Here is a 26,405-nt window from a genome sequence, read left to right on the forward strand (position 1 = left end):
TGGAGGCACTGACAATATGGTAATTCAGTTATTGTTCAAACGCCCACCCACCACTGGATCCTTCGTGTTTAGTACAAGTTGGATTGATTACATGGCCAAAAAAAATTTGATGCAAGGAATACAAATCCAAAAAGCGCATTTTCAACTATGTCAGCCAACAATTGTGCATAATCATCATAGTGGGTGAGGATTATATTATATTTCAATTTAACAGGTGTGATATTACATATGGATCTCAACGCTATATGCACTTTCACCTTTGTATAATTTATCTTTATCAATAAATATATATTTTCAATTTTTATAATATATAACATGGAATAAAATGTGTCATTTTAGAAAATTTGTCAACCACAACATAAATTCAATCATTTCCTCTTTAAGTTTTTGGTAAACCCAAAACAAAATCCATACTTGCCATATCCCAAGGTCTGTCTGGAATAGGTAATGGAACATAAAAACCTGTGTTTTCGCTCCTTCCTTTCGCATACTGATAGACTTTACAATTTTTTACATACTTTTCCACTTTAGATCTCATCCTCGGCCAGAAATAAAACCGATTCAACTACTCATAAGTCTTGTCTGCACCCAAATGTCCTGCAATTCCACCACTATGTTTCTCCTTGATTAAATTCTCTCTCATAGAGCAATTTGGTATGCACATCTAATTTCTTTTAAACAACAATCCTTCTTGCAAGAAAAAATCTAGCCACTCACTTCTGTCTAACAAAACAGGGTTTTTAAAAGCTTCAAATGCCTCTATAAAACCTAAATCTTTCTCATATAATTCTTTGAGAAAATTAAAACCCAACACTTGAATTTGACTTTCCTAAATAAGAATACTTTTTCCTGCTTAAGGCATCTCCTACTTTGTTTGATTGACGAGTTATATGTTTTAATACAAAATTAAAACCTTGAAGATATTCTACCCATTTTGCATGTTTCTGATTAAGCTTTGGGTGTTGCATAATGTACTGTAATGCATAATTGTCTTAATAAAGTATAAACTCCTTAGACATCAGGTAATGTTTCCACTTCTTCAGAGACTACAGAACTGCATAAAATTCGTTATCATAAGAAGAATATTTCTTCTTTGATTCATTTAGTTTTTCACTCACATAAGCTACACGTCTATCCACTTGACTTAAAACAGTGCCAATAGTTTCTCCATTAGCATCACATTTCGCTTGAAAAGGTTTATTAAAATCAGGAAAAATCAAAATAGGTTTTTCAATGATCTCTCTTTTCAAGAGCTCGAAGTTCTTTTATGCTTCAACAATCCATTTAAATAGTTGTTTATCCTTCTTTATAGTGTCAATAATAGAAGCATTGATCTTACTAAAATTCCTTATGAATTTTCTATAAAAACTAGCAAGACCATGGAAACTTCTTACCTCATAAACACTTTTGGTGAAGGCCACTCTATGATTTCATTTATCTTCTCTGTATCCATCTTTAATCCATCAGAAAAAACAACAAAGCCCAAATATAACAACTCTTCCTTCATGAATGAACATTTCTTTAAATTTAGCAGTAACGTTTCTTGTTGTATCTTCTGTAAGACATAATTGAGATGTCTCATATGTTCCTCTCTAGATATGTTGTAAACTAACATATCATCCAGATATATTATTACAAATTTACCAATAAATTCTTTCAACACTTCATTCATAAGCCTCCTAAATGTACTAGGAGCATTTGATAACCCCAAAGGCATTACCATCCATTCATACAATCCTTTATTTGTTTTAAACGCAATTTTCCATTCATCTCCTTCCCTAATCCTTATTTGATGATAACCACTTTTTAAATCCAGCTTTGCAAAATGTCTTGGTCCACTTAAACAATCCATCAAATCTTCAATTCTAGGTAAAGTAAACCTGTACCTGATTGTTATTTTGTTGATTGATGTTGAATCAGTACACATTCTCCAGCCTCCATCTTTTTTTGGACTCAACATTGTTGGCATTACACAAGGACTCAAACTCTCTTTAATCAATACTTTATCTAAAAATTCCTGAACCTGTTTTTTGATTTCTTCATTTAGTGGGAGTCATCCTATAAGTTGCCTTATTTGGTAGTTTTTCCCCTCAAATCAAATCTATATGATGACTGATTTTTCTAATGGGTGGTGACTCATTAGGCAAGTCATCTACAATGATATCACAATAATTTTCCAACATCTCTTGAATTCCAATTGGAAAATCAAAAATTTTAGTGGAAGTAATTATTACCTTGGGTTTGCAAATCAATGCAAAATTTACCTCACTCTCTTCAATCTGCTGCAGGTATTCTTTTCCACTCAGCAATAGAGTCTTTGGATCGGATTTTCTTGATGCATCCTCTTCTTCCATAGCTAGCAATGTATGATTAACACCATCTTTAACAAATTTGTATGTGTTCTTTTTCCAATCATGCATAGCTCCTCTATGATACTGCCAAGGTCTTCCCAGCAATATGTGACACACATCCATAGGCATCACATCGCACATAATTTTGTCTTAGTAGCTGCCCAACTGCAACTCCACTTCACACTATTCCTTCACTAACAACTGATGTCCCTTTTGAAGCCATGACACCTTGTAAGGTGTTGGATGTTTCTTTGTATTTAATTTCAACTTTTCCACCACTTTTGTAGAGACCAAATTATCAGCACTGCCACTATCAATTACCATTTTGACAACATTTTCCTTGAACCTTGCACACAGTCTGCCGATTTGAAAATCCTGCAAACTTGACCCGCAGTAGTAATACATTTGAAAACGTTGAAGCTTACTCATCTCCTTCATGTCATGAGAAAGATCGACCATTACATCATCATCATCATAAAGAAAGGACAAGTATAGGTGCCTCATGCCCAACCATGTTCCCATTATGCCATCCTCTATTCTTGATGATGTTCTTCCCTTTACCCTCATTCCTATTCTCAGCGTTGTTAGATTTCTCAAACCCTTCAATATCCAAATGCTTTTTGCTTCCACACTCCATTCAATTCTGCACCGCAGATGGCTCAAGTTTATGGGAATTCCAACTTTAAAGTGAAAGCATACGATTTCTTTTTAAAAGAGAAAATTGTTCTGCGAATTCGTCCATTTACATTGCCGGGCAGGTGGGGCATTCAGCATCCTGCACTACAAACATGCTAAAGTTTATGCGATTTCTTTTTTAAAAGAAAATTGTTCTACTAATTCGTGTGTGAGATAAAGCAATAATAACAACGAGGAAATGCAATAAAGGAAAAACAGCGTGGTGTTGCTTTCGTTATGTCGTTTCAATTTTATCAAACTAATAAAATAAAAGAGTGGTGGTGTGGCCATTCCCGTGGAATATAAATGTGGAACATTCTCATTTTTGTGAAACTTAAAGTTTTAGAGTTAATTTTATATTGGTAAGGAATTTAACTTATTTATTATATTTATTAATGTGGTTGATATAAGTTGATAGGTTTAAAAGAAACACATCAATAATCATATTTACCAAGCTAATAAGTATATATCTATCACTATACACTATATTAATCACCGTTAAGTATATTTTATTAAATGCTAACTATTTCTCAATTTTAATAACTATATAAATAATATTAGCCATATTATTTACATGGTTTACCATGGTTGGTTTTCATATTGAGACAATCCTTGTCATAACGGGACAACGCACAATGGTCGACCATGTTTGACCAAAATTGATTTCCACATAAACACAATCTTTGTCACAATGCAATGTTGGACCATGGTTGACCAAGGGTAATTTTCATATTGGCAGAATCTTTGTCACCATGCGACGTTGGACCATGGTTGACCATGATTAATTTCACACAGCACGGCTAGCCATAGTTGACCATGGTTGGCCAAGATTGACCTTCATTTACAATGGTTGACCGTGATTAATATTATAAACCATATGAATAATATTTCATATTGAGATGAGAGTTTAACTAGATCATGAAGGAAACTAATAGGTGAAGTGCTAACTTCTTCAGGGAAAAATCGGCGGGAGGAAAAAAACCAGGGTTGTGATCGATCATAGAGGTTGTCCGCCATGAAAGGACGCACAGGGGCGAGCTCCACTCCCTCCTTCAAGCAGGCAGTGGTTAGCAGGGGGGAAAAGGCCCATGGAAAATGACAGAGAGTCTTCAAAAAAAAAAGAGAGAAGCAATGAAGAAGAGCAAGAGGAAACCAAAGCAAGGAAGCATAATGAAGCATTGGAGAATATGGAGGATACCAAGGAGCAAAGCACTAAAGACAAAGCACACATGGGACCATGCAAACCCAAAGCGGCGGTAATTCCCAGAATCATTTTAAATGACCCAGCGCTGCAGGCGCACAGGGACATATGCAATCATTTGTAAATTCATGGGGTTGTGGCCCACTGAAAAGGCTTTACAAATGTGGATTAAATACCACTGGAAACCAAAAGGCAGCATTGACCTTCATCTTGGATCCAAGGGTTCTTCACTGTAGTTTTTGCTAATATTGAAGACAAAGGCAGAGTGTTTGAAGGAGGCCCTTACTTCTTTGCTCCTGCAGGCCTCTATATGAGGTCGTGGATCATGAACTTTGTTCCGGAACGCGAAACTTTTACCTCAGTCCCAGTCTGGGTAAGACTCTACTCTTTACCCTTTGATTACTGGCAAACGAAATCTCTATCAGCCATGGAAACAAGTTAGGGCGTTTTGTCAAAGTTTCTAAGGCCACTAGAAGGAGAAAGTATACCTCCTTCACTAGAATATGTGTGGAGATGGATCTCTCTGGAGCATTGTCGGATGAGGTTATTTTGGAAGTGTTTGATGAGGAATGGACACAAACAGTAGATTACGAACACATTCCTTTCAGATGTCGCAAATGTCACGAGCATGGACCTCTGGTCAGAGACTGCCCCCTTAATAAGATAGAGGAGAAAATTAAAGCTAATATAATGAAGGATCCAGAAAGCTTCTTCAAGGTGGTACACAGAGGAAAAGAGAGCAAAAGAGGACTAAGAACAAGCAAAGCCAAAGAGCAGCCTATTAACCAGAACAAGTTCCAAACCCTCGATCCTACAGACACTGATAAAGCAGAAGTGGGTAACACAGTGGAGGAAGAGAAAGAAAAGGAAAAGGAGCAAATACAAGAGAATAAAAATATGAAAGAACTTATGATGAGCAACGTTGAACAGGCGATGGATCTTGATATGACCCAAAGTGAGACAGATATGGAGGACCAGGATCTCCAAGAAATCCTTGAGAAAGAAAACCTAGATTTAGAAAGTTTCTTGAATCAAGGAACCAAAGAAGGGCTAGACTCATTACCTGCAGAGGAATTCAACAAGGTTCAGCAGCTGTTTTTATGGAGGACCCAAACTAAAGGATTGAATAGACTCAATCACAAAGAAAGACAAGGCAATGAAGGAATGAAGACGATGAAAAATTTGGTAGGACTAGCACCCAAAATCCCAGGAAAGAAGAGGGGTAGAAAAAAGCAGAATGAGTTGTTGATGGAATGCGGAAAGCTAATGATAAACTCGGGTAAGATGAAAGACCTATCCAATTACTCCTTTACATATCTTTAATTATGAAGTTCACTTCTTGGAATATCAGAGGTCTAGGTAGTAGAAGAAAACAAAGGTTACTGAGTAATAGAATGAAACAAGCATCTCCGAATGTGATTTTCATATAGGAGACCAAGTGTTCCATTCAGAAGATAAGAGATATGCATAGTAAATGGCTCAATAAATTTGAGTTTCTGGAAGTCAAGGCAGACAATACAGCAGGAGGTATTCTCACTCTGTGGAATCCACAAAAGATTGACTAAATAGATGCGGAGGCATCGCGAGAATATTTATCTGTGGTTTTTCAACCAGTGGGAGTTAAGGAAACCTATCTGGTTACAAATGTCTACGGCCCACAAAGAATGGAGGCTAAACTAAGGCCTCTTAATTCTCTGAAGACTCTTAGAAACAGACATGCAGGAATACCCTGGATCTTAGGGGGTGATTTCAACATAATTAAGTCACTCACAGAAAAAAAAGGGGGAACCAGAGTTCTAGGCAGAGACTCTGTAGCTATTCAAACCTTTATTGATGAAATGAAGCTGGTGGACATTGAAATGCACAATGGCATCTTCACATGGAACAATAAAAGAGGAGGAGAGTCTCAGGTAGCCTCCAAATTAGATAGATTCATAATCTCAGAAGATCTTATGCTCAATGACAAGGAAATGGTAGCTGGAGTGCTACCCTTTGGGGGTTCTGATCATTGGCCGATACAAATGAGGTGCAGGGCATTGGTAAACCCGGGAACAGACCTTTTAGATTTGAAAATATCTGGCTCTCCCACTGGTTGACTAAGGTTGATTTTCATATTGACATAATATTTGTCACCATGCAACGTTGGACCATGGTTGACAATGTTTGATTTCACACAGCACGATTGGCAATAGTTGACCATGGTTGGCCAACGTTTACCACGGCTGATGAAGATTGACCTTCATCGACCATGGTTGACCATGATTGATATTATAAACCATATGAATAATATTTCATGTTGAGACAATCTTTGTCAGAATGCGACATTGGACCATGGTTGACCATGATTGATTTTCATATGGAGACAATATTTGTCACAATAGGTCCATAGGATGTTAGACCATAGTTAATTTTCATATTGATAAAAACCTTTGTCACAATGTGACCTTAGACAATGATTGACCATGATTATAAACCAAGGGGATTTATATTAGACCCAAGGATTAATATTATAATCCCTGTGAATAATATTATAGCCTAGGAATAGGAACCCTTAGATTAATAAACTCAAGGGGTTTATAATGCGATGTTGGACAATGGTTTACCACGGTTGATTTATATTAGACCCAAGAATTAATATTACAAACCCTATGAATAATATTATTCCTTAGGAATAAAACCCTTAGATTAATAAACCCAAGGGATTGACATTATAAACCCAAGGGAATAATAAACCAAAATGAGTAATACTAAAAACCAAAGGGATTATTAATTGAAGGGAATGATATTAAACCCAACGAATAAATATTATGAATCAAAGGTATATAAACCCCAAGATAAATATTAATACAAGAAACCGAATAGATTATAAATGTACGGGAAAAATATTTAACCCGAGGGAACAATATTAAACGCTATCGAATAATATAAAATTAATGTATATAAACCCCCAAAAAAAATATTATACACCATCTAATAAACATGTGAATCGATGTTTGGGCATGGTTAATTTTAGTTTTGATACAATCTTGTTCACAAAGGGATGATGTGTCCTCACCAACCATTAAACCCTAACATTAATACTATAAACATTAAGAATATTAATTCTCTAAAAACCATTAACACATTAATATAATCAATTTTATCAATACATTAATATTATACATTACAAACCATTAATACATCAATATGTTAATAATACAAACCTCAAGAATAATAATATATTAAAGCCCAGGGGATTAAAAATATTTACAGGGAAATCATCGCTCAATGATTGGCCTCTCATTTCTCACACTTTTACATACTTACATGCCTCATATGCTCTCAATTTATACAAGTGGATATGAACCAAAATAGGTTCTAGAGCCTCAACAAACTCAGGTGATCTAGGTGATTTTGAGAATGGGAATCATATGAAGTTTCATTTACCTATACTATATAAGAATGTAAGAAGAGTATCACTAAAATAACTCAATTAAACCATGTGAATGAAGAAGTTTACAAAACTTTTTAACTTTGTTTTCCAAATAGCTAAATTTATATTAAGAATATTTTAGAAATTTTGAATAGTAATTAGATAACCTTGAGTATGAACTAAAACTTTAACCTTTAAAAAATTGTAAAATATTTTTTTAAAATTACATTAAAATTATAAAAATATTTAATTCAAATGAATAGATTTTTTTTTAATCTCACTAGCCGATGGCGGCCTTATTAGTCGAGCGTGCTACGCACCCTGCCGGTCCTTGTGTAGTCTACTCTATCTTTATGTTCCCAGAGCACCTGACAATACACATGAACTGGTGCTTCACTCGGTTGCCACTGCCATCCCATGCCTGGGAAGCTGTTGGTGGCACATATTTAGCAAGTACGATGACATGTCAAAGGCTGGAGGAATGCGGATATCTTTTTCACAATATGAAAACTTATTTTAAAATAAAAATAAAAAATAAAAAATTTATCAAACTTATATTAAATGCTTTTTTATTCCAATAAAATAACTAATAAACTAAATAATATTTTTTAATAAAAAATTAACTTAATATTATTAATAAAAAAATAATATCTTTCATGTTAATTATATATCTGTGAAAATGAAACTGAGACTTGCTTTACTAGACATGCAATATATCTATCAATATTGAATTTTAAAAAAAAAAAAAACTAAAAATTCCACAAAATTATGAAAGTTGCCTTAAGTTTACACATGTGAAATATATTTATCAATATCAAATTAAAAGATACATATTACCATTATAGTGTAATAATAATTAAATTTTTTAAATACATAAAATATTTAAATAATAAAATTAAGTAGAAAAACAATCTTTTTATAATCATTATTATTAAAAAACACATAAAATCTTCCATTAATTTTATAAAAATTACATAAATATACAAATGGTAAAATCAAAAAAAAAAGTCACCATCTCCTCAGTAGAGGAAGCCATCATCCAAAAAAGTTAAATGAAAATTATGAAACTTTCTCAAGTCTTCTCATGGAATAATACATTTGTTGGGTGTGGAGCCTGATTATCTTTTGTATTCAAAGGTATCACCGCATTGGACCCCAGTTCGTTGCCGCCCATAAAATATTCGCTACAGAGGGGGTCAGGGGGGGCGGTTGCGACCGTTAGGAGCTCCCGATCAGGAGCCCCCCCCCTGGCGGGGGAATCGGGCGCAGTGCCACCGAAGCTAAGAATAGATGTAAAATTGCCTTGTAAAATGTTGTAATTTCGTAGTCCATCTGGACCATTCATTAGGCGGAGATTTGACGGTAAAAGTTATGTTTTATTTAGGATTTTTGCCCTAGAAGGAAACCCCTCGCTATATATGAGGGAATTGTATTGCGTTTATGTATATCTGTATTCTGAGTGAGGAAGAGAGAGGAGATTGAGAGCGAGAGAGGAAATTACAACGGATCCACTGTAAGTTGTATCTCTTCAATTTGCTGGATAATATAAAAGGAAGGACTGGTTGTTTCTCTGTGGACGTAGCCCAAACTGGGTGAACCACATATATCTGTGTCTTTCTTGTTTTATGCGTTTTCTGTGTTTATATTTATTCAATATTTTATGTGTTCCATTGCTCTGTAATATATAATTCTCTAACAACTGGTATCAGAGCAGAGGTTTTTTTGGATAAACTTGCAGGAGAGAAAGGTTCCTGGTTTGAGTGGGAGCAATGGCGGAAAATGGTAGATGTAGGTCGAAAAATTTAACGGCCAAAACTACCAGTTGTGGAAGATGCAGATGGAAGATTATCTGTATCAAAGAAATCTGTATCAACCATTGGGCGAAAAGACAAAGAAGCCGACGAGTATGATAGAAACAAAATGGGATATTCTCCACAGAAAGGCACTAGGAACAATACGGTTGTGCCTAGTGGCGTCGATAGCGTAAAATTTTTCAAAGGAAACAACAACAAAGGGTTTAATGTCGAAATTGACCAAACTATATGAAAAACCCTCGGCCTCAAATAAGGTATTTCTTATGAAGCATTTATTTAATATGAAGATGTCAAAAGGTGGATCTGTTGTTGATCATTTAAATGAGTTTAATATAGTTATTAGTCAGTTAAGTTCTGTAGGGGTAACTTTTGATGATGAAGTTAGGGCTCTGTTATTTCTGTGCTCATTTCCAGAAAGTTGGAATGGTTTAGTTATGGCCATTTGTAACTCTGTCTCTGGATCTAGTACTTTAAAGTTTGATGATGTTATCAGTGCAATCCTTAGCGAGGAAATGCAATGGAAAAACTCCGGTGAGACATCAGGTAATGCTTTGACTACAGAGATTATCGGTGCACTGATATGCCTGTGATGCACTTATGGTGTAATACAGAGGACTTTCCGATGCTGGCCCCTATCACTAAAACATTGTGAAACATGTGAGTCTCAATCCCCTTTAGGCCCCTTTGCTTCGGCCCCTTTCTATAATATTCTTCATATGACCAGGGTCTTGAACCAGGTGCTTAGCCCGAAGGCGCTAGAGCCTTTAAAAGCCTGTCCGGGGGCCTTTTTCCTTTAATACATGAAATCCCGCACTTCGGCAATTTCTGATGTTTGCCATTGATATTTCCTCTGGACCCTTGCGATCGCCGATCTACGGGGTTGGGCCCACCAAAGGTATCGCAATCACCATACGGGAGAGAGAGAACCCTTTACCTCCTTTCATAGTGTTGGCCGACAGTCTGGACACGAAATCCTCATGAGATATAATGCATAAAATATCGCGTCTGGGAGGATCTTCACATATAGCAAGTCGGAGGGGACTTTGGTGGAGGAGGGACCTTGCCTTGCGCGATCGTTGATCGCTGATTTGCAATGGGTGATGTCATCACTGTCACGTGTCACCCTGTGAGTGGTGACACGTGTCACCCAGAAATGCCCCCTTAGGACCCCTGAAAATGCCAAATCTGAGTGCCATGTGTCCTCCATACCACCACGTCATGATGTCGTCAGCTACCATGTCATTTATAAGGACCAACGGTATTCCGCCACATGGCCCCGCTCATCTGTCCCTATTTTTTCGTCGATTTCCTTTGTTAAATGTTTTCGGCCTTCCCCGACGATTTAACACTATAAGCCCGAATCTCGGCTATTTTAGCGCTATTAGCGTATTCCTCCCGTGATTCCCTTAAGGGTGATCCATTGTAGACGTCGACTACCGATTGCGATATAAATGGGCTTCGTCGATCGCCAATTTGCTAATACGCCATGCCTTAAGCCCGCTGATCTGCAATTCGCGATATCGGCGATCGACGAATCGCAGATTTTGCTGTCTACCCCTGTCATTGCCTCAGAAGAGCCCTAATTTGCGATTTGCAATGGCTCGTCGTCTTGAAATTTGCGATATCGGCGATCAACCAATCGCAAACTCTGATATCTTCCCTTGCCACTACTTCAGTAAGGCCGCAATTGCGATTTGCAATGAGCCTGACCCTTAGCCATTTTTCCTTTGTTTTCTGGCTTTGGAAGGGTATCTTCACTCTGCTCTAATTTATGATCGAGGAGTCTGTTTTCAGACTTCCATATACCGTTGGAAAACTCGTTCTGAGCACTATACAATGGGGAGGTTCGGATTTGGCTTTGAGTGCTTCTATGGTCTAGAAGATGGCTTCAAACTTCACTGCTCTTTGTCAACTTTGATCAACTGAAAACTCATAATGTACTGAGTGACAACAAAACCAATCCTTCGACCTCCAAGACAACGGCTACCTCAAACATATTTTCCAGCAAGTTGATGTGTACAAAATGGGGGAGAAGGCTCCTCTATATACACAATTGTAAAGTTTTGTAGATGTTCTATGCTAAGAGCAATTTCACTTTTCTCACCGCAATCATACAAGTAGATAACCAAAATGCAGATAGAACATATAAGCAGATCTTACAGAAGACAAATCAGAAACAAGAAAAATGTATGTGTTTGTTTCGGCGGTCAACAGGATGCTTCAACCAGCAAAGTCTCCTTTGGTCAGTCAGCCCAGCATGTGTCACAACAACCCTCCAACCAGTAGATGAGTCAACCCAAGTCAGCTCTACAAAAGTCAACGCTATCCTGAAAAGTCAACGCAGGGGCAGCAAGCTAAAAGTCAACGCAGCAGCAAAACGGTCAACCCTTTGACCTCGATTTTTGTGCCAGGTAGTATGGCCTTCAAAAATCGAACCTCCCACAAGTTTTCAGCTTGTTTGGACCAAGCGTTGACCAAAGTCAACGCTGGTCAAACTTCTACGAAACCCTAGCAGCAGAAACCCTAGCAGCAGAAAAATCCTCTTCGTCCTTCCCACGTGTGGCTGAAATTCGTCCTCCATGTAGCTCGTACTTTTTAGGATGAGAGAGGAAGATGTGAGTTGTGTTGTGATCAAATTCTCTCCAACTTTTCTTGTATATATATATCCATCAATGAGGGTGTGTGACACATCTGTTGGGCGTGTGAGCCTACATTACAAAACTGGCTGACCTTTGCACATATAATTTATTAAGAATAATAAATTCAAAATATAAGTTCTGCTCATTGGATTAAGACTATTTTTATATGGATTTTACACCTCTCAGAAAGAGGAATCCAACAAAAATATTAGCCTCTTAATCTGAGCATCAGAACATGGAGTTTGGACCTAGTTGTCCAAATTTAACACTCCCTCTCAACTAGGGAGAACTCCATCTATTAGTGCAATTAACATCGTGAGTCATCCCGCCGAAACTTGCTTTGCTGGCTTCTTTATTTCAGAACAGAAGTGGGTCAGTCACAAAGACATCATTCCCCCACTGACATAATCAGTCCAGAGGTCCCAGACCTCACAAATCTTGATCCCAGATCAAGTGGTTGGACCATGCCATCCTAGATAGAGAGTACGGAAATCTCTGATGCGTCCATCAGTCTTTGCTAATAGTCTCTAGCTTTTCCACGCCTCATTGGCCAAATGAGAGGTACTTCCCATGAGCCCTGAACTCAATGGGTAGGATGCATACGGGGCACAGATTAAATGAGTGGCGAACCAGCTCAATAATCACAAGGGTGGGGCAGAAGCATTATGAGTGCTTATAGCTCCGAGAAGCTATCCCTAAAGCCCCCCAGAGCTCCCAGAGCTCATCGTCCAACAGGACCCACATCATAGGGTCTTTCCATGACACCAAGACTCTCACGGAAGGTTAGGAACTTGACCTTCCCCAGGGGCTTAGTGAGAATATCCGCGACCTGCTCATCAGTTCCTATATGATCGAGCCTTACGGTGCCTCGCTGTACCATATCCCGGATAAAGTGGTACCTGATATCAATATGCTTGGATCGGTCGTGGAACACAGGATTCTCAGTCATATGAATCCCACTCTGATTATCACAGAGTATTACAGTGGTATCTAGCACATGTTGGAACAGCTCACTAAAGAGCTTCCTCAACCAAACTGCTTCACAACAGGCCATACTAGCAGCAATGTATTCGGCCTCCGCGGTGCTCAAAGCCACCGACTTCTGCTTCCTGCTCATCCATGAGATCGAAGCAGAACCAAGATTGAAACAGCATCCAGATGTGCTCTTACGATCCACCACACTGCCAGCCCAATCGGCATCAGTATATCCCCGGAGTATCACACTCCCGGCAGTGTATCTCAGCCCATGGTTTATCGTGCCCCGAAGATATCTCAAAGGATTCTTGGCACCAACCCAGTGAAAATGATGAGGCTCAACCATCTGTTGACTCAAAGTATTCACTGCAAAACATATGTCCGGACGGGTGTTCACTAAGAACATCAAAGCTCCTATGAGTTGACGATACTCAGTAGGATTGGCCAAGATAGGCCCTGCAGCGCTGCCACTCAACTTCTTAAAGTTGAGTTCCATTGGTGTCGACACGGACTTACAGTCCACCATCCCAAATCTTTCCAGAAGCTTCACAATATACTTTCCTTGAGAAAGGAAAATCTCTCCAGGTCTCTGCCAGACCTCCAGACCTAGGAAATAGTGCATCAGTCCTAGGTCTTTCATCTCGAACTCAGCAGCAAGCTCCCTCTTACATTGATGAATGAGAGGGTCATCACCTGTCAGGAAGAGGTCGTCCACATACAGCACTAGAATGAGAGGCTTTCCTTCCTCAACCTTAAAGTAAAGGTTTGGATCAGCATTGCTTCGAGTGAAGCCCAGCTTCATCAAGTAACTATCCATCCTCTCATACCAAGCTCTGGGTGCTTGCTTTAACCCATAGAGGGCTTTCTTCAACCTGCAGACATAAGTGTCTCGATCTTGAACTTCAAATCCCAGAGGTTGTTCTACATACACCTCTTCCTTTATTGCACCATGCAGAAAAGCGGTCTTGACATCCATCTGATGAAGACTCCATCCTTGCGTAGCAGCAAGGGCTATGATGGATCGGATGGTGGTATATCGAGCCACAGGTGCAAATATATCGTCATAGTCAATTCCTTCCTTTTGAGAGAAGCCACGGGCAACAAATCTTGCCTTAAACTTTTCAGCACTCCCATCAGATCCATGTTTAATCTTGTAGAGCCATTTAGCGGTGACAACAGATTTGTCCTTCGGTCTCGGGACCACATCCCAGACATCATTCTTCATAATAGCCTCATATTCTTCATGCATAGCATCCTTCCAGACTTGATGCTTGATGGCTTCTTCAAAAGATCCACGTTCAGATTGTATAATAGTACTCATGGCAGCTAGATACCCTTGGTATCTACACGGCTTCTTGCTTTCTCGGAATGTTCCTCTTGGGGCAGCATGACCCTCAGCATCTTCGAGGGTGTCCCTGAGCCATGATGGCCTCTTTCCTAGAGAAGGGGAAGGATCAATAGGGTCCATTGGCCCTTCAACATCAGGCATAGTCTCATCCTGGGGTTCTTCCAGATTTCCAGGTCTTTCTTCATGGTTTTCTTCAGATCTAGGAAGATCTACTACTTTCTTCAGGGAAGCATCTTCGTCAAAAGTGACATCATGGCTTATCTCTACTTCCCTTTGACCAGGTACATAGACTCTATATGCCTTAGAAGTCTCACTGTAGCCCACAAACATTCCTTTCTTCCCAGTAACATCCAGCTTACTTCTCTTTTCTTTCGGCACATGAAAATAGACAGGACATCCAAAAATTCTAAAATGTGAGACATCAGGTTTCTTACCAGAGAAAAATTCTTCGGGAGTTTTGGAGTCCAAAGCGGAATGAGGGCATCGGTTTTGAATGTACACAGCAGTATTTGCAGCTTCTCCCCACAGAAACTTTGGAAGACCCTGGTCACATAGCATGGCACGGGCAGCTTCCACAATAGTCCTATTCTTGCGTTCAGCAACACCATTCTGCTTAGGAGTATATGCAGTGGTAGTCTCCCTCTTAATGCCAGCTTCTCTGCAAAAGTCTTTGAACTCATTTGACTCATATTCAGTGCCATTGTCAGTCCTCAAAATCTTGATCTTGTTTCTGGTCATATTTTCCACCAAGGCTTTGAAGGTACGGAACCACATGAAAGCCTCATCCTTCTTCTTCAAAAAGTATATCCAGGTTTTGCGAGAGAAGTCATCAGTAAATGTCATATAGTAAGAACATCCCCCCAGGGATGTTACAGGCAACATACCGGAAAGATCAGAATGGACCAGTTGCAATATCTCAGATGTCTTTGTGACACTTGAGGGGAAAGGTCCCCTTGTATGTTTTCCTTCAGCACAGCCCTTACATACACCTTTATGATTATTTCCAAAATCAGGCATCCCTGTCACCACCTTCCTTGCTTCGGGAAGAGCCTTGTAATGAAGGTGTCCAAATCTTCGGTGCCATAGTTCGGTTTGACGGATAGTATCACAAGTCATAGCTCCCAACGGACTCCCTCCAACCTGGTAGAGTGTGCCAACTCTAAAACCAATTGAGATAGCTTCCTTGAAGCTCTTCTTCCACATGAGTACCTTTCCATCAGAGAAAGTTACATTGAATCCTTTGTCTTCCATGGCAGATACAGACACAAGGTTCTTCTTCAATTTGGGTACATAGAGTACATCTTGTAGATGGAGGACTTGTCCTTGAGACAAGTGGAGGGTCACAGTCCCGGTCCCTTTCACAGGATAAGTGGCATTATCCCCAAGGATAATTTCTAGATTAGTATCCCTTTCAACCATGTCAGAAAGTGCTTCCTTGAATCCGGTGATGTGTCTTGACTCTTGAGGCACCACTATCGATTAGCCAGACATCCATAGTGTCGGGCGGAGATGCAGCTGAGAGAGCAGATATTAGAATATACTCATTTCTTTTATCAACAACATTAGACTCCTCATACCTGGTATTTCTGGTCCTTTTAGAAGGTGGATGGTTTCCTTCAAAGTGAGCCTTCCTCTTTCCTTTGGATTTGTCATTTCTTTGATTCCCATTCCTTCGGTTGTTGTTGTTGTCGTCACTATCGGGAGAATTCTTCTGGAAGGGGCATTCTCTAGCATAGTGTCCAGTCCTATGGCAGGTGAAACATTTACCCTTCTTCTTTTGAGTCTTAGTCCTTCCTTTGTCCTTGGAACCACCAGAGTTCTTCTTTCGGGAATGAGCAACATAGGCAGCATTTCTTTCATTATCAAATTCCTTCATCCTTGTTTCTTCTTGCATACATCTAGACAGAAGCTCATCAAAGTTAGGGATGGTATTATTGTTGAGAATGGTAGTTGTGAATACTTGCCATTCATATGGAAGTCCTCCAAGTGCGGTGAGAACCATCTCACGATCAGCTATTGTCTCCCCAATAGCTGGCAGATTGTTCCTGGTTTCGGTCAACTTCATAAAGAAAGTTTGAATAGACTCGTCTCGGCCCTTCTTCATATTCTTCAACTTGTTCTTGAGGAATAGCACTTGGTTCACATTGTTTACTCGAAACATAAGTATCAGTTTGTCATACATCTCCTTGGATGTGCCTAGTTCAGATATGTAGGCAACCAGACTCTTATTTATGGATTCCCTGATCAGCAGTTTTGCTCTGATTTCTCCCTTCTTATACTTGTGTTTAACAGCAGCAGAGGCATTTGATGGAGGTTCTTGAATCTTCCCTGTCACATGATCTAGGAGATCATGATCTTCTAATTTGAGATCTAATAACATCTTCCAGGCATGGAAGTCATCACTTCCAGTCAGCTTGTCATTCTCCCTGAATTCAAGCTTAGAGGAATCCATTTCCTTCGATGATGATTGCTATAGATAGAGTTTGTCTTCACCTCAGCTCTGATACCATGTAAATTTTTGTAGATGTTCTATGCTAAGAGCAATTTCACTTTTCTCACAGCAATCATACAAGTAGATAAGCAAAATGCAGATAGAACATATAAGCAGATCTTACAGAAGACAAATCAGAAACAAGAAAAATGTATGTGTTTGTTTCGGCGGTCAACAGGATGCTTCAACCAGCAAAGTCTCCTTTGGTCAGCCAGCCCAGCATGTGTCACAACAACCCTCCAACCAGTAGATGAGTCAACCCAAGTCAGTTCTACAAAAGTCAACGTTGTCCTGAAAAGTCAACGCAGGGGCAGCAAGCTAAAAGTCAACGCAGCAGCAAAACGGTCAACCCTTTGACCTCGATTTTTGTGACAGGTAGTATGGCCTTCAAAAATCGAACCTCCCACAAGTTTTCAGCTTGTTTGGACCAAGCGTTGACCAAAGTCAACGCTGGTCAAACTTCTGCGAAACCCTAGCAGCAGAAACCCTAGCAGTAGAAACCCTAGCAGCAGAAAAATCCTCTTCGTCCTTCCCACGTGTGGCTGAAATTCGTCCTCCAGGTAGCTCGTACTTTTTAGGATGAGAGAGGAAGATGTGAGTTGTGTTGTGATCAAATTCTCTCCAACTTTTCCGGTATATATATATCCATCAATGAGGGTGTGTGACACATCTGTTGGGCATGTGAGCCTACATTACAAAACTCGCTGACCTTTGCACATATAATTTATTAAGAATAATAAATTCAAAATATAAGTTATGCTCATCGGATTAAGACTATTTTTATATGGATTTTACACCTCTCAGAAAGAGGAATCCAACAAAAATATTAGCCTCTTAATCTGAGCATCAGAACATGGAGTTTGGACCTAGTTGTCCAAATTTAACAACAATTCAATGGGGGTGAAGAGATATGACTATAGGGCTTGATGAGTCGACATAGAGGAGAAGCCAACCTTGATAATTTACGTGAGAAAACATAAATTCAAAAACCCACTTTTCCTTATCCAAATTTGACGATATTTAGATTGATTTTGGTCCTCTCAAAAAGAGGAATTCAATGCTGCAATAATATTCCCAAAGGAGCTGTCCAAAGTGGAATTTGGCCCTCGTTTCCAATTTTAACATTACTAGTACCTTGCATGATATAGAAGTCCAGTATCCAATAAAAATAAAGACACTGACAAGCAAATCCATCGCATGGCCGACAATGTAAATGGCAAAGTAGAGACTATAATTCTTAAAATTTCAATCAATGTAGACAAACTATTCCAAATGAAACAAAACAAAACAAAAGTACAATTATTTTCCTTTTACCAGATCAACACTCCTATGATACAAACTTACAGATATCACATGTTTGAAGTCAGCCATAAAGATTGCTCCAGTAATCACTTCAGCGTGCCCTGAAGCATGAGCTACAAGTTCCCCACTTATAAAATCATAAATACGCAAGCATTTGTCTGTGTAAAGAACAAATAAGCTAGCTTCCACTTTGATCCACACAAACCTACAATTCGTGCGAAAATAGGAGGACACCAATGAGTTTTAGTAGCCAGAACATTTATTGGATAAATAGACAAGAAACTTGAAAGTGAAGTGAGACAGTACCTTAGTTGGCTCACCAATATTTCCATCTTGTTTGAATGATCTTACAGGTTTAGCAGTAGTCAGGATCAACACCTTTATTTTTTTATCCTGATAAGAGTACAAATTATATAAATATTCCTTATGGGCCATGGCAAATGAGCAAACAGCCAATAAAACGACTTGGCCAACAAAATATCAGAAAATACCTGTCCCACTGTTACAGCAAGCATGTTGGTAGGGTCTATATCCATGTCATATACAGTGCCACTAGATGCAACTTCTTGGTGATAACGTATACTCTTGCAACCAGAACCTGTTGTTGCAATATTGCGGAAAACAACAGATCTGCAGAAAGCAAGACATTCAAACAAAAAAGGAATACTCAAATGATAAGTCGTGATTTACAACAGAATGCTAAAAAACCTGCATTACTAAGTAATTTTATAAGAAGAATAATAGGCAACATACTTGTCAGCACTGCAGCTCAACAGTTTTGAACTATTACAAGCAAATTTGACAGTTGTTATGGATGATGAATGATCATCCAATGTTGCTATAACATCAAATCCCCTGCCATCCAGATTATTTGGTTTAGACATACTTACAAGGCAAAGAACATTTCATGTGAAAATTTACATCAAACAAACTTCACAATGTGAAACAAACAATCTGACCTGTCAACATCATAAACATGGATCAGCCTATCCCTTCCGCCAGAAGCTAAAAGGCAATGATCTTTGCATCCTTTTCCAGCAGTTGTCTTTCCACTCACTGTGCTAAAATTCAGTGTAAGGATCTCTGCATCATGTGCTTCCTGCCAAATCATCCAAGAAGTTCCAGGACATAGTGACCATCCTGTCAAATGGTGCCATAATCAGGAAGTTTTACTTGCTGACACCCTAACCTAACAATGCAGAGTTCAAATCTCTAAAGGTTCTGGATGGTACATTGAAAAGTACACAACATCAGAGATATAAACAAAAACAGACATAGCAATTACAGGTAAGATCCTACAAAACAAATTTTCAGATTACCATCCATTTGACCAAAAATGTTCAAAGTAAAACGCTAACAAATACAGAATTTTTCATTTTAGATTCCAGGAAAAAAGTAAATGAAAATTACTTGAAAGCTTATTAGGTCAAGTGTACTTAGATTATAAACATGTAGATTGCCACTGCAATCCCCAGCTGCCAGGCAGTTTCCATCTCCACTAACAGCTAATGAGCGAAAACCTTGAGCTAGATCAACAGATTTTTCTGACTCAAACTGTTTCTTGACAGGATCCCCACTTATCTCTCCAACAAAAAATAATGAATTGTCAATATATTAAGCATATTGAGGATTCAATCAACACGAGAAAAATTATTGTGATATTCCCACTAATCACGATATAACTCAAGCCCAAAGAAACAGAACTCACTAATAAAAGACTTAACCCAAGAAAATAGAAAAATCAATTAATCAAAAACCCTTTCACATGTGCCATCTTGTTTCTACCATATCTACGTATAAAATTTAGAATTATGGACCACATTATAAAACTTCATTTAAAACAATATTGTAAAAAGCATCATGCAATCTCTTGTTAGCAGCCTATAGCTACCATGCTCCCAATTATGATTAAGTCATGAGTATGGCAAGCACAGCCCTGGGATAAGTACTCAGCTCAATACTAGCATAATTCTGCAGAATAAGTTTATCCAATAATACTCACCATAATCATGAATACTAGTCTATATTCATCTAGAATGCCAAAGTATCTCGAGTCTATACTCCTTGTTATTCATATTTCCAACATTTCTATTCTTTTTTTACAGTGTCAAGTATGTCAAGTCACTCCCTTCTCTGAATACAAGTCAAATACGAATATGAAAAATATGTAGCGTCCCTCAAATTTGTCATGGTGGAAGGGAAAAGAAACAAAATTTAATAATAGGAATGACAAAAACCAATAAACTTGAAATATCAACATAGTTTCTATAATTGTAACATTAGCTTCTGATTGATTCTAAAAAGAGAACAATGCATTTGCAAGTCAAAGGAAAAACGTTCATTCTCTGTCAACAGTTTCACAATATTAAAATGGCATGTCTCTTCTAGCTTCAAGATGGTTACTAACTATATTTTGTCTGTCTATTTTTTTTTGTTGCCTTGCACATGCAATCAATGGAACTATTGCTATATGATGTGACATACTTTTTACTTAATATTAGATAGGCAGGCCATCAATTAAGCATTCTATCATGAAGAATCTCAAACCAGTCCAGTTCGATGTTTGGAACCAGAAATGGCCAGTTCAGTTCACTGAACCAACCAGTTTGGTGCTGAACCAGATGGTTTCATACAATGTGACCAAGACGTTCCAAACACAACTAAAAAAAAAATCAATAATTTTTGAGTGAGGTAGCCTAATATTCAAGCCTATGGCTGTAGTATTGTCACGCAATTCATGATAATGTTAAATTCTTAAAGTAAAAGTGATATATAAATTTTTAACATTACCATGAACTGACTTAGGATGTTTGAGAGTGGTTCCAACCTCATTGGATTTCATATGGAGAAAGTAGAATTTTAGATCTCACTCAAAATCTAGCAAACTTAATAGTTTTTCAGGACTTCAGGATTGGGGGGATTGCAATATTTCCATTGGATTTTGTCATATGCAAGGGTATAGAACTAGTATTTAATTAAAAGAACCAAGCCCTCTATGTACCTTGATGTTAGTGGCATTGGTTGTCGAACTCCTGAATACAAATCAAATACGAATATCAAAAATATGTAGCGTCCCTCAAATTTGTCATGGTGGAAGGGAAAAGAAACAAAATTTACTAATAGAAATGACAAAAACCAATAAACTTGAAAATATCAACATAGTTTCTATAATTGTAACATTAACATAGTTTCTATAATTGTAACATTAGCTCCTGATTGGATCTAAAAAGAGAACAATGCATTTGCAAGTCAAAGGAAAAACGTTCATTCTCTGTCAACAGTTTCACAATATTAAAATGGCATGTCTCTTCTAGCTTCAAGATGGTTACTAACTATATTTTGTCTGTCTATTTTTTTTGTTGCCTTGCACATGCAATCAATGGAACTGTTGCTATATGATGTGACATACTTTTTACTTAATATTAGATAGGCAGGCCATCAATTAAGCATTCTATCATGAAGAATCTCAAACCAGTCCAGTTCGATGTTTGGAACTGGAAATGGCCAGTTCAGTTCACTAAACCAACCAGTTTGGTGCTGAACCAGATGGTTTCATACAATGTGACCAAAGATGTTCCAAACACAACTAAAAAAAAAAAAAACAATCATTTTTGAGTGAGGTAGCCTAATATTCAAGCCTATGGCTGTACTATTGCTATGCAATTCATGATAATGTTAAATTCTTAAAGTAAAAGTGATATATAAATTTTTAACATTACCATGAACTGACTCAGGATGTTTGAGAGTGGTTCCAACCTCATTGGATTTCATATGGAGAAAGTAGAATTTTAGATCTCACTCAAAATCTAGCAAACTTAATAGTTTTTCAGGACTTCAGGATTGGGGGGATTGCAATATTTCCATTGGATTTTGTCATGTGCAAGGGTATAGAACTAGTATTTAATTAAAAGAACCAAGCCCTCTATGTACCTTGATGTTAGTGGCATTGGTTGTCGAACTCCTCTATCATGCTCCTATTAAAAATGTACCAATCACTCAAACAAAATCTTGACTTAACATGCTACATTTTTTCTATCTTATTTTAATGCATATAGGGTGGTATTGATGATGAAGATCCCAACATCGGCAATGATTTGATGATATGCAGGTATTTGTTGTAGCAGGATTTTTTTGGATGTTAGAGGCTATCTAGAGCCAGTTTGTTGATATATTTTCGGTTCTGAGATGGATTGCACTCGATGCTATTTTGGTTATGTTAACTTTTGCTTATTTCTGTGTTTGGAGTCACATGAATACATAAGCTTTTCTTTAAAATTTGAATATTTTATGTCTTTTTGGTCGACCGGTTTTTAAACATGTTTTTGTCTGTTTCCAACCGTTTCCTGGTTCAAAGGGTTTTTTGGATCGATCACAAGTTTGATTCCGATAACATTGGTAAGGACACTTTGGAAGCTGATTTTGCAAATCACCAGCTCAGGTCTTAGATCTGAAAGACGTCCATCAAAATATCTTGACCCCAATTATGAAAACTATTTGAAAAAGATTGTGTCATCAGTCAGTTAACAATGTTTAAATTTCTAAACTAAATCACCTGTAATGATGACACAAGACGTGGAGGACACGGAAATACGAGAATTTGACACAAGACATAGTGAACCCCAAAAATGGGACACGGATGACATGTATGTATGTATGTATGTATAATTTCATCAAATTAGTAAAAAAAAACATACAAAAATGAACTTTTATATATATATATATATATGAAAAAACATAACAAATTAGTGAATTAATTATTAAACATATAAATATGAAATATAAACAAAAAAATCAAATTCTTTTAGAATTTAGAAACTAAAACATTTACATAATGATGATACAAATTCAAGCATACAACTAGTACTACAATGATGATTTCCTCTAAGAATGAAAGAGGATCCTCATTCTTAGTTTTCCTACATGTTGCTGCCACCATCCCCAAGCCAACATTGGCTAATCTTTCTAGTTCTTTTCATTTGGATGAAAAACATAACAAATTAGTGAATTAAACATATAAATATGGAATATAGACAAAGAATCAAATTCTTTTAGAATTTAGAAACTAAAACATTTACATGATGATGATACAAATTCAAGCATACAACTAGTGCTACAATGATGATTTCCTCTAGAATGAAAGAGGATCCTCATTCTTAGTTTTCCTACATGTTGCTGCCTCCATCCCCAAGCCAACATTGGCTAATCTTTCTAGTTCTATTCATTTGGATGCACTCACTCCTAGACACACTCCAAGTCCAGAAAGTGTGCCCAACAAATGGCCCTTTACACAGACGTAGGTGTTCTTAATTTGACTATAGCAAAAACTACATGTCCAAAGAACATTCCTCCTCCCTTTAACTTGATCCCCTGGATCTCTTGTAACATACTTCCACAATGGATATATTTTCTCTTGAGCCTGTTGTCTTGCTAAACTAGTGTTATTTTAGCATTTGAAGTTGTTGTTGCAGCCCCACTTCCAATAGATGGAACAATAAACGACCCTAATGAAAATGAAGGGGGGGGATAACATCAGTGATAGCATCTCTCCCTTTCCTAATCTCTTTTCCATCTGTCGTTGATGGTTGAGGAATGATTTTTGTAAAACAAAGAAAAAAATGAATTGTTATAAGAAAAATCTTGAAGACTAGTGGACAAATCCACTTACCCAACACTTGGAATCCCTTCTAACACTGCATAATAACCCTTAGCTGCACTCCAAAATCTCTTAGACCTCCAACCTGTGAGTGAAATGAGCTTGAAGAAGGGGAAAGTGTGATTTTATGGGCCGCAGGCCACTTTTGCACAAGACATTCGTCAATATTTTGGGACATGTTGAGGGCACATCTCAGACACCTGTTTGGCACATCCTATGTAGTGTGAATAGTGCCAAGCACATGTCTAACACATTTACTCATGTATTTGTGTCCGACATGCAAAATATCTGACATGCGGCATATTTGGGTATATCCAGTCACATAGGTTACAGCAGACCAAAAATTGCAGAGCGACCTGACCATTTAGAGGGTCGAAAATAGTAAGTTAATGTGAGTGATGTGTGCTATTGGAATACTATTAAAAAAAAGAGTCAACCTCTCTGGACACTTTGACACAAGTTTTATTAAAGGAGTCGACCCCTAATTTAAAGTACCTTTCAATAAGGATATTTTTGGAGCCAAAAACAGTCCTTGTTGTGGAGCTGAGCTTAATCTAATGTGATGAAAAGTAGGGCAGGGAGTATTGCTCGATGGAGAAGCAAATTCATTGGTTTTTATAGGGTTCATATGACCACTTCAAGTGATAACTTGGAGCTGAAGTATGCACTAGGAAGCCGTTGTGCCCACCCCAGAGGCTACTTGGGGGCTTGTGTGCCCACATTGGAGGTTGCTTGGGAGTTGATGGATGATAGATTTGAAGGCTTATGAGACAATTTATGTAGTTTAAGGGCCTTTGGAGGTTTCATTCTTCACCACCAAGCCTTCGTTTGAGGAAGGAGTCACTTTTGACAGTCTTGAGCCCCTAAATTTGCACATGTCGCGTTAGAAGCCCCATTTTACATTAATTTGTAGAAAGGGCCTTTTTGCCCCTCCTTGGGCTAATTTAGGAATTTTAGCTCAGAAGATTATTATTTTATCATGAGGGAAGTTGAGAACCTCCTCTATAAATAGAGGTGCACTTCGTCTCATTTCCTCGTGGAGTTTTGGAGGAGAAATCCCACAGCGCTCTGAAATTTCTGCAATTTTTTCATTGTAAAAAAGTTTGGCTTTGGATATTTCAAGTTCAACAAAGTGTCCTGGAGAAGATATGTTTCGTATGGATGAGCTTTCTTTGGCATGACAAAGTGATGCTTGGATGAATGGTGCAATCTTACTGTGAAAGGTACCTTCCATTTTGCTATACTTTTTGAATTAGGGTTTTTGAGTCTTCTTAATAAATGCTACATCACATATCAAAATTTGTCATCAAGAAAACTAGAATGAATTCCCTGACATTAAATCTCCTACTCTGGAAAGTCGCTAGTGTTATATTGAGAAGTTATCCTCCTCGCTTGCCCACCCCATCCAATGTCTTCAATCATTGACTCGCACCTTGTCTGTTTCCATATGCCCATAAATTCATTACTAAGCCAAGGCACTGATACTCCATTCTCCATCATTTTATACTTTGGTAAATCATTAAATTCAAAGTAGCATGTATTTGGAGATTTGTTTGAGAATCTCCAAGGCCTATGATGAGCAATCAGTTCTTTAATTGCTACTTCATTTCACCCAAAGAATACATTTTGAATATTATTTTGGAGTGTCTATATAGCACAATCCTTGGAAGGTATCTAGCCTGAAAATCCTTGGATTACTTAATCTCCAAAATCTGCCTGGGAAGCCTCCCTTGTGGGGATAATGTCTACCCACAAAACAGCAGGGAGATTAGTATTAAGGTGACAGTGGTGGTGGATCCCATTGTTAACGGGGATCTAGTATGGACTAGCACTAGGGTGTTAGATTTTGCAGTAACAGGCATCAAGAGGATGATTTTTCCTTTAGATACCCTGTAAAGATATGCCAAATAAAGGGTTTCTTCTGCACATATAGGAAAAAGGATTCATCATTCAACTGTGCTGATTTCATCAACTAAGAACATTTTAAATGATTGATCATGATATGCCTCTGCTGCAGAAATCACAATTCACAACTAAGAAAATGACATTAGAATAGATAATAAAAAGGCACTTGCAGCGCAGTATAACTGAAGTAACATAGATTCTGGCAATACTGGCTAGCTTTTATTTGTATGATAAAATATCAAGTCAAAATTATTTGGCACCAGATATACTCTTAAAACATGGTTTAACAGAATTCCCATAACTGGAATTTACCTGAATATATGACACCAAGTGTGTCCTTGCAATAAATATTAGTCGATTTTGAATCTAATACAGGGGCTTCCTGATGAATTTCTTTTGTGTCCATCCCTAAAGCAAGATCCCATAACCTTATTGTACCGTCTGCAGAACATGTCACAAAAGACCCTCTGCTGGTGCCATCTCCCACAGAATGTAATGAGTTTCTAGTTTCCAGCTTTTGATTTGGTAGAAGATTAGAAATATCTCATATACAGGCATTGTGCGAAAAGTATGCACAGACCCTTGTAATCTGCCAAACAGATTAAAATCAGCACAACAGCTTACAGTACTTCAAAAGTA

The 26,405-nt window shown here is 37.9% G+C and overlaps 1 protein-coding gene across 1 annotated transcript in view; it reads right to left on the reverse strand.

Annotated features, from left to right (window-relative positions):
• Window positions 1–26,405, reverse strand: part of LOC149148541 (uncharacterized) — a 263,172-nt gene that overhangs the window by 124,813 nt on the left and 111,954 nt on the right. The window contains 8 exon segments of the mRNA XM_089442207.1: window positions 18,251–18,373; window positions 18,375–18,413; window positions 18,515–18,601; window positions 18,700–18,838; window positions 18,962–19,063; window positions 19,168–19,307; window positions 19,619–19,791; window positions 26,079–26,311. Coding sequence (XP_089298333.1) covers window positions 18,251–18,373; window positions 18,375–18,413; window positions 18,515–18,601; window positions 18,700–18,838; window positions 18,962–19,063; window positions 19,168–19,307; window positions 19,619–19,791; window positions 26,079–26,311 — 1,036 coding nt within the window.

The sequence above is a fragment of the Pinus tabuliformis genome, chromosome 9 (genome assembly GCF_031772625.1).
Source record: "Pinus tabuliformis cultivar Carrire ecotype Pingquan chromosome 9, CPIR1, whole genome shotgun sequence".
NCBI classification, from domain to species: Eukaryota; Viridiplantae; Streptophyta; class Pinopsida; order Pinales; family Pinaceae; genus Pinus; species Pinus tabuliformis.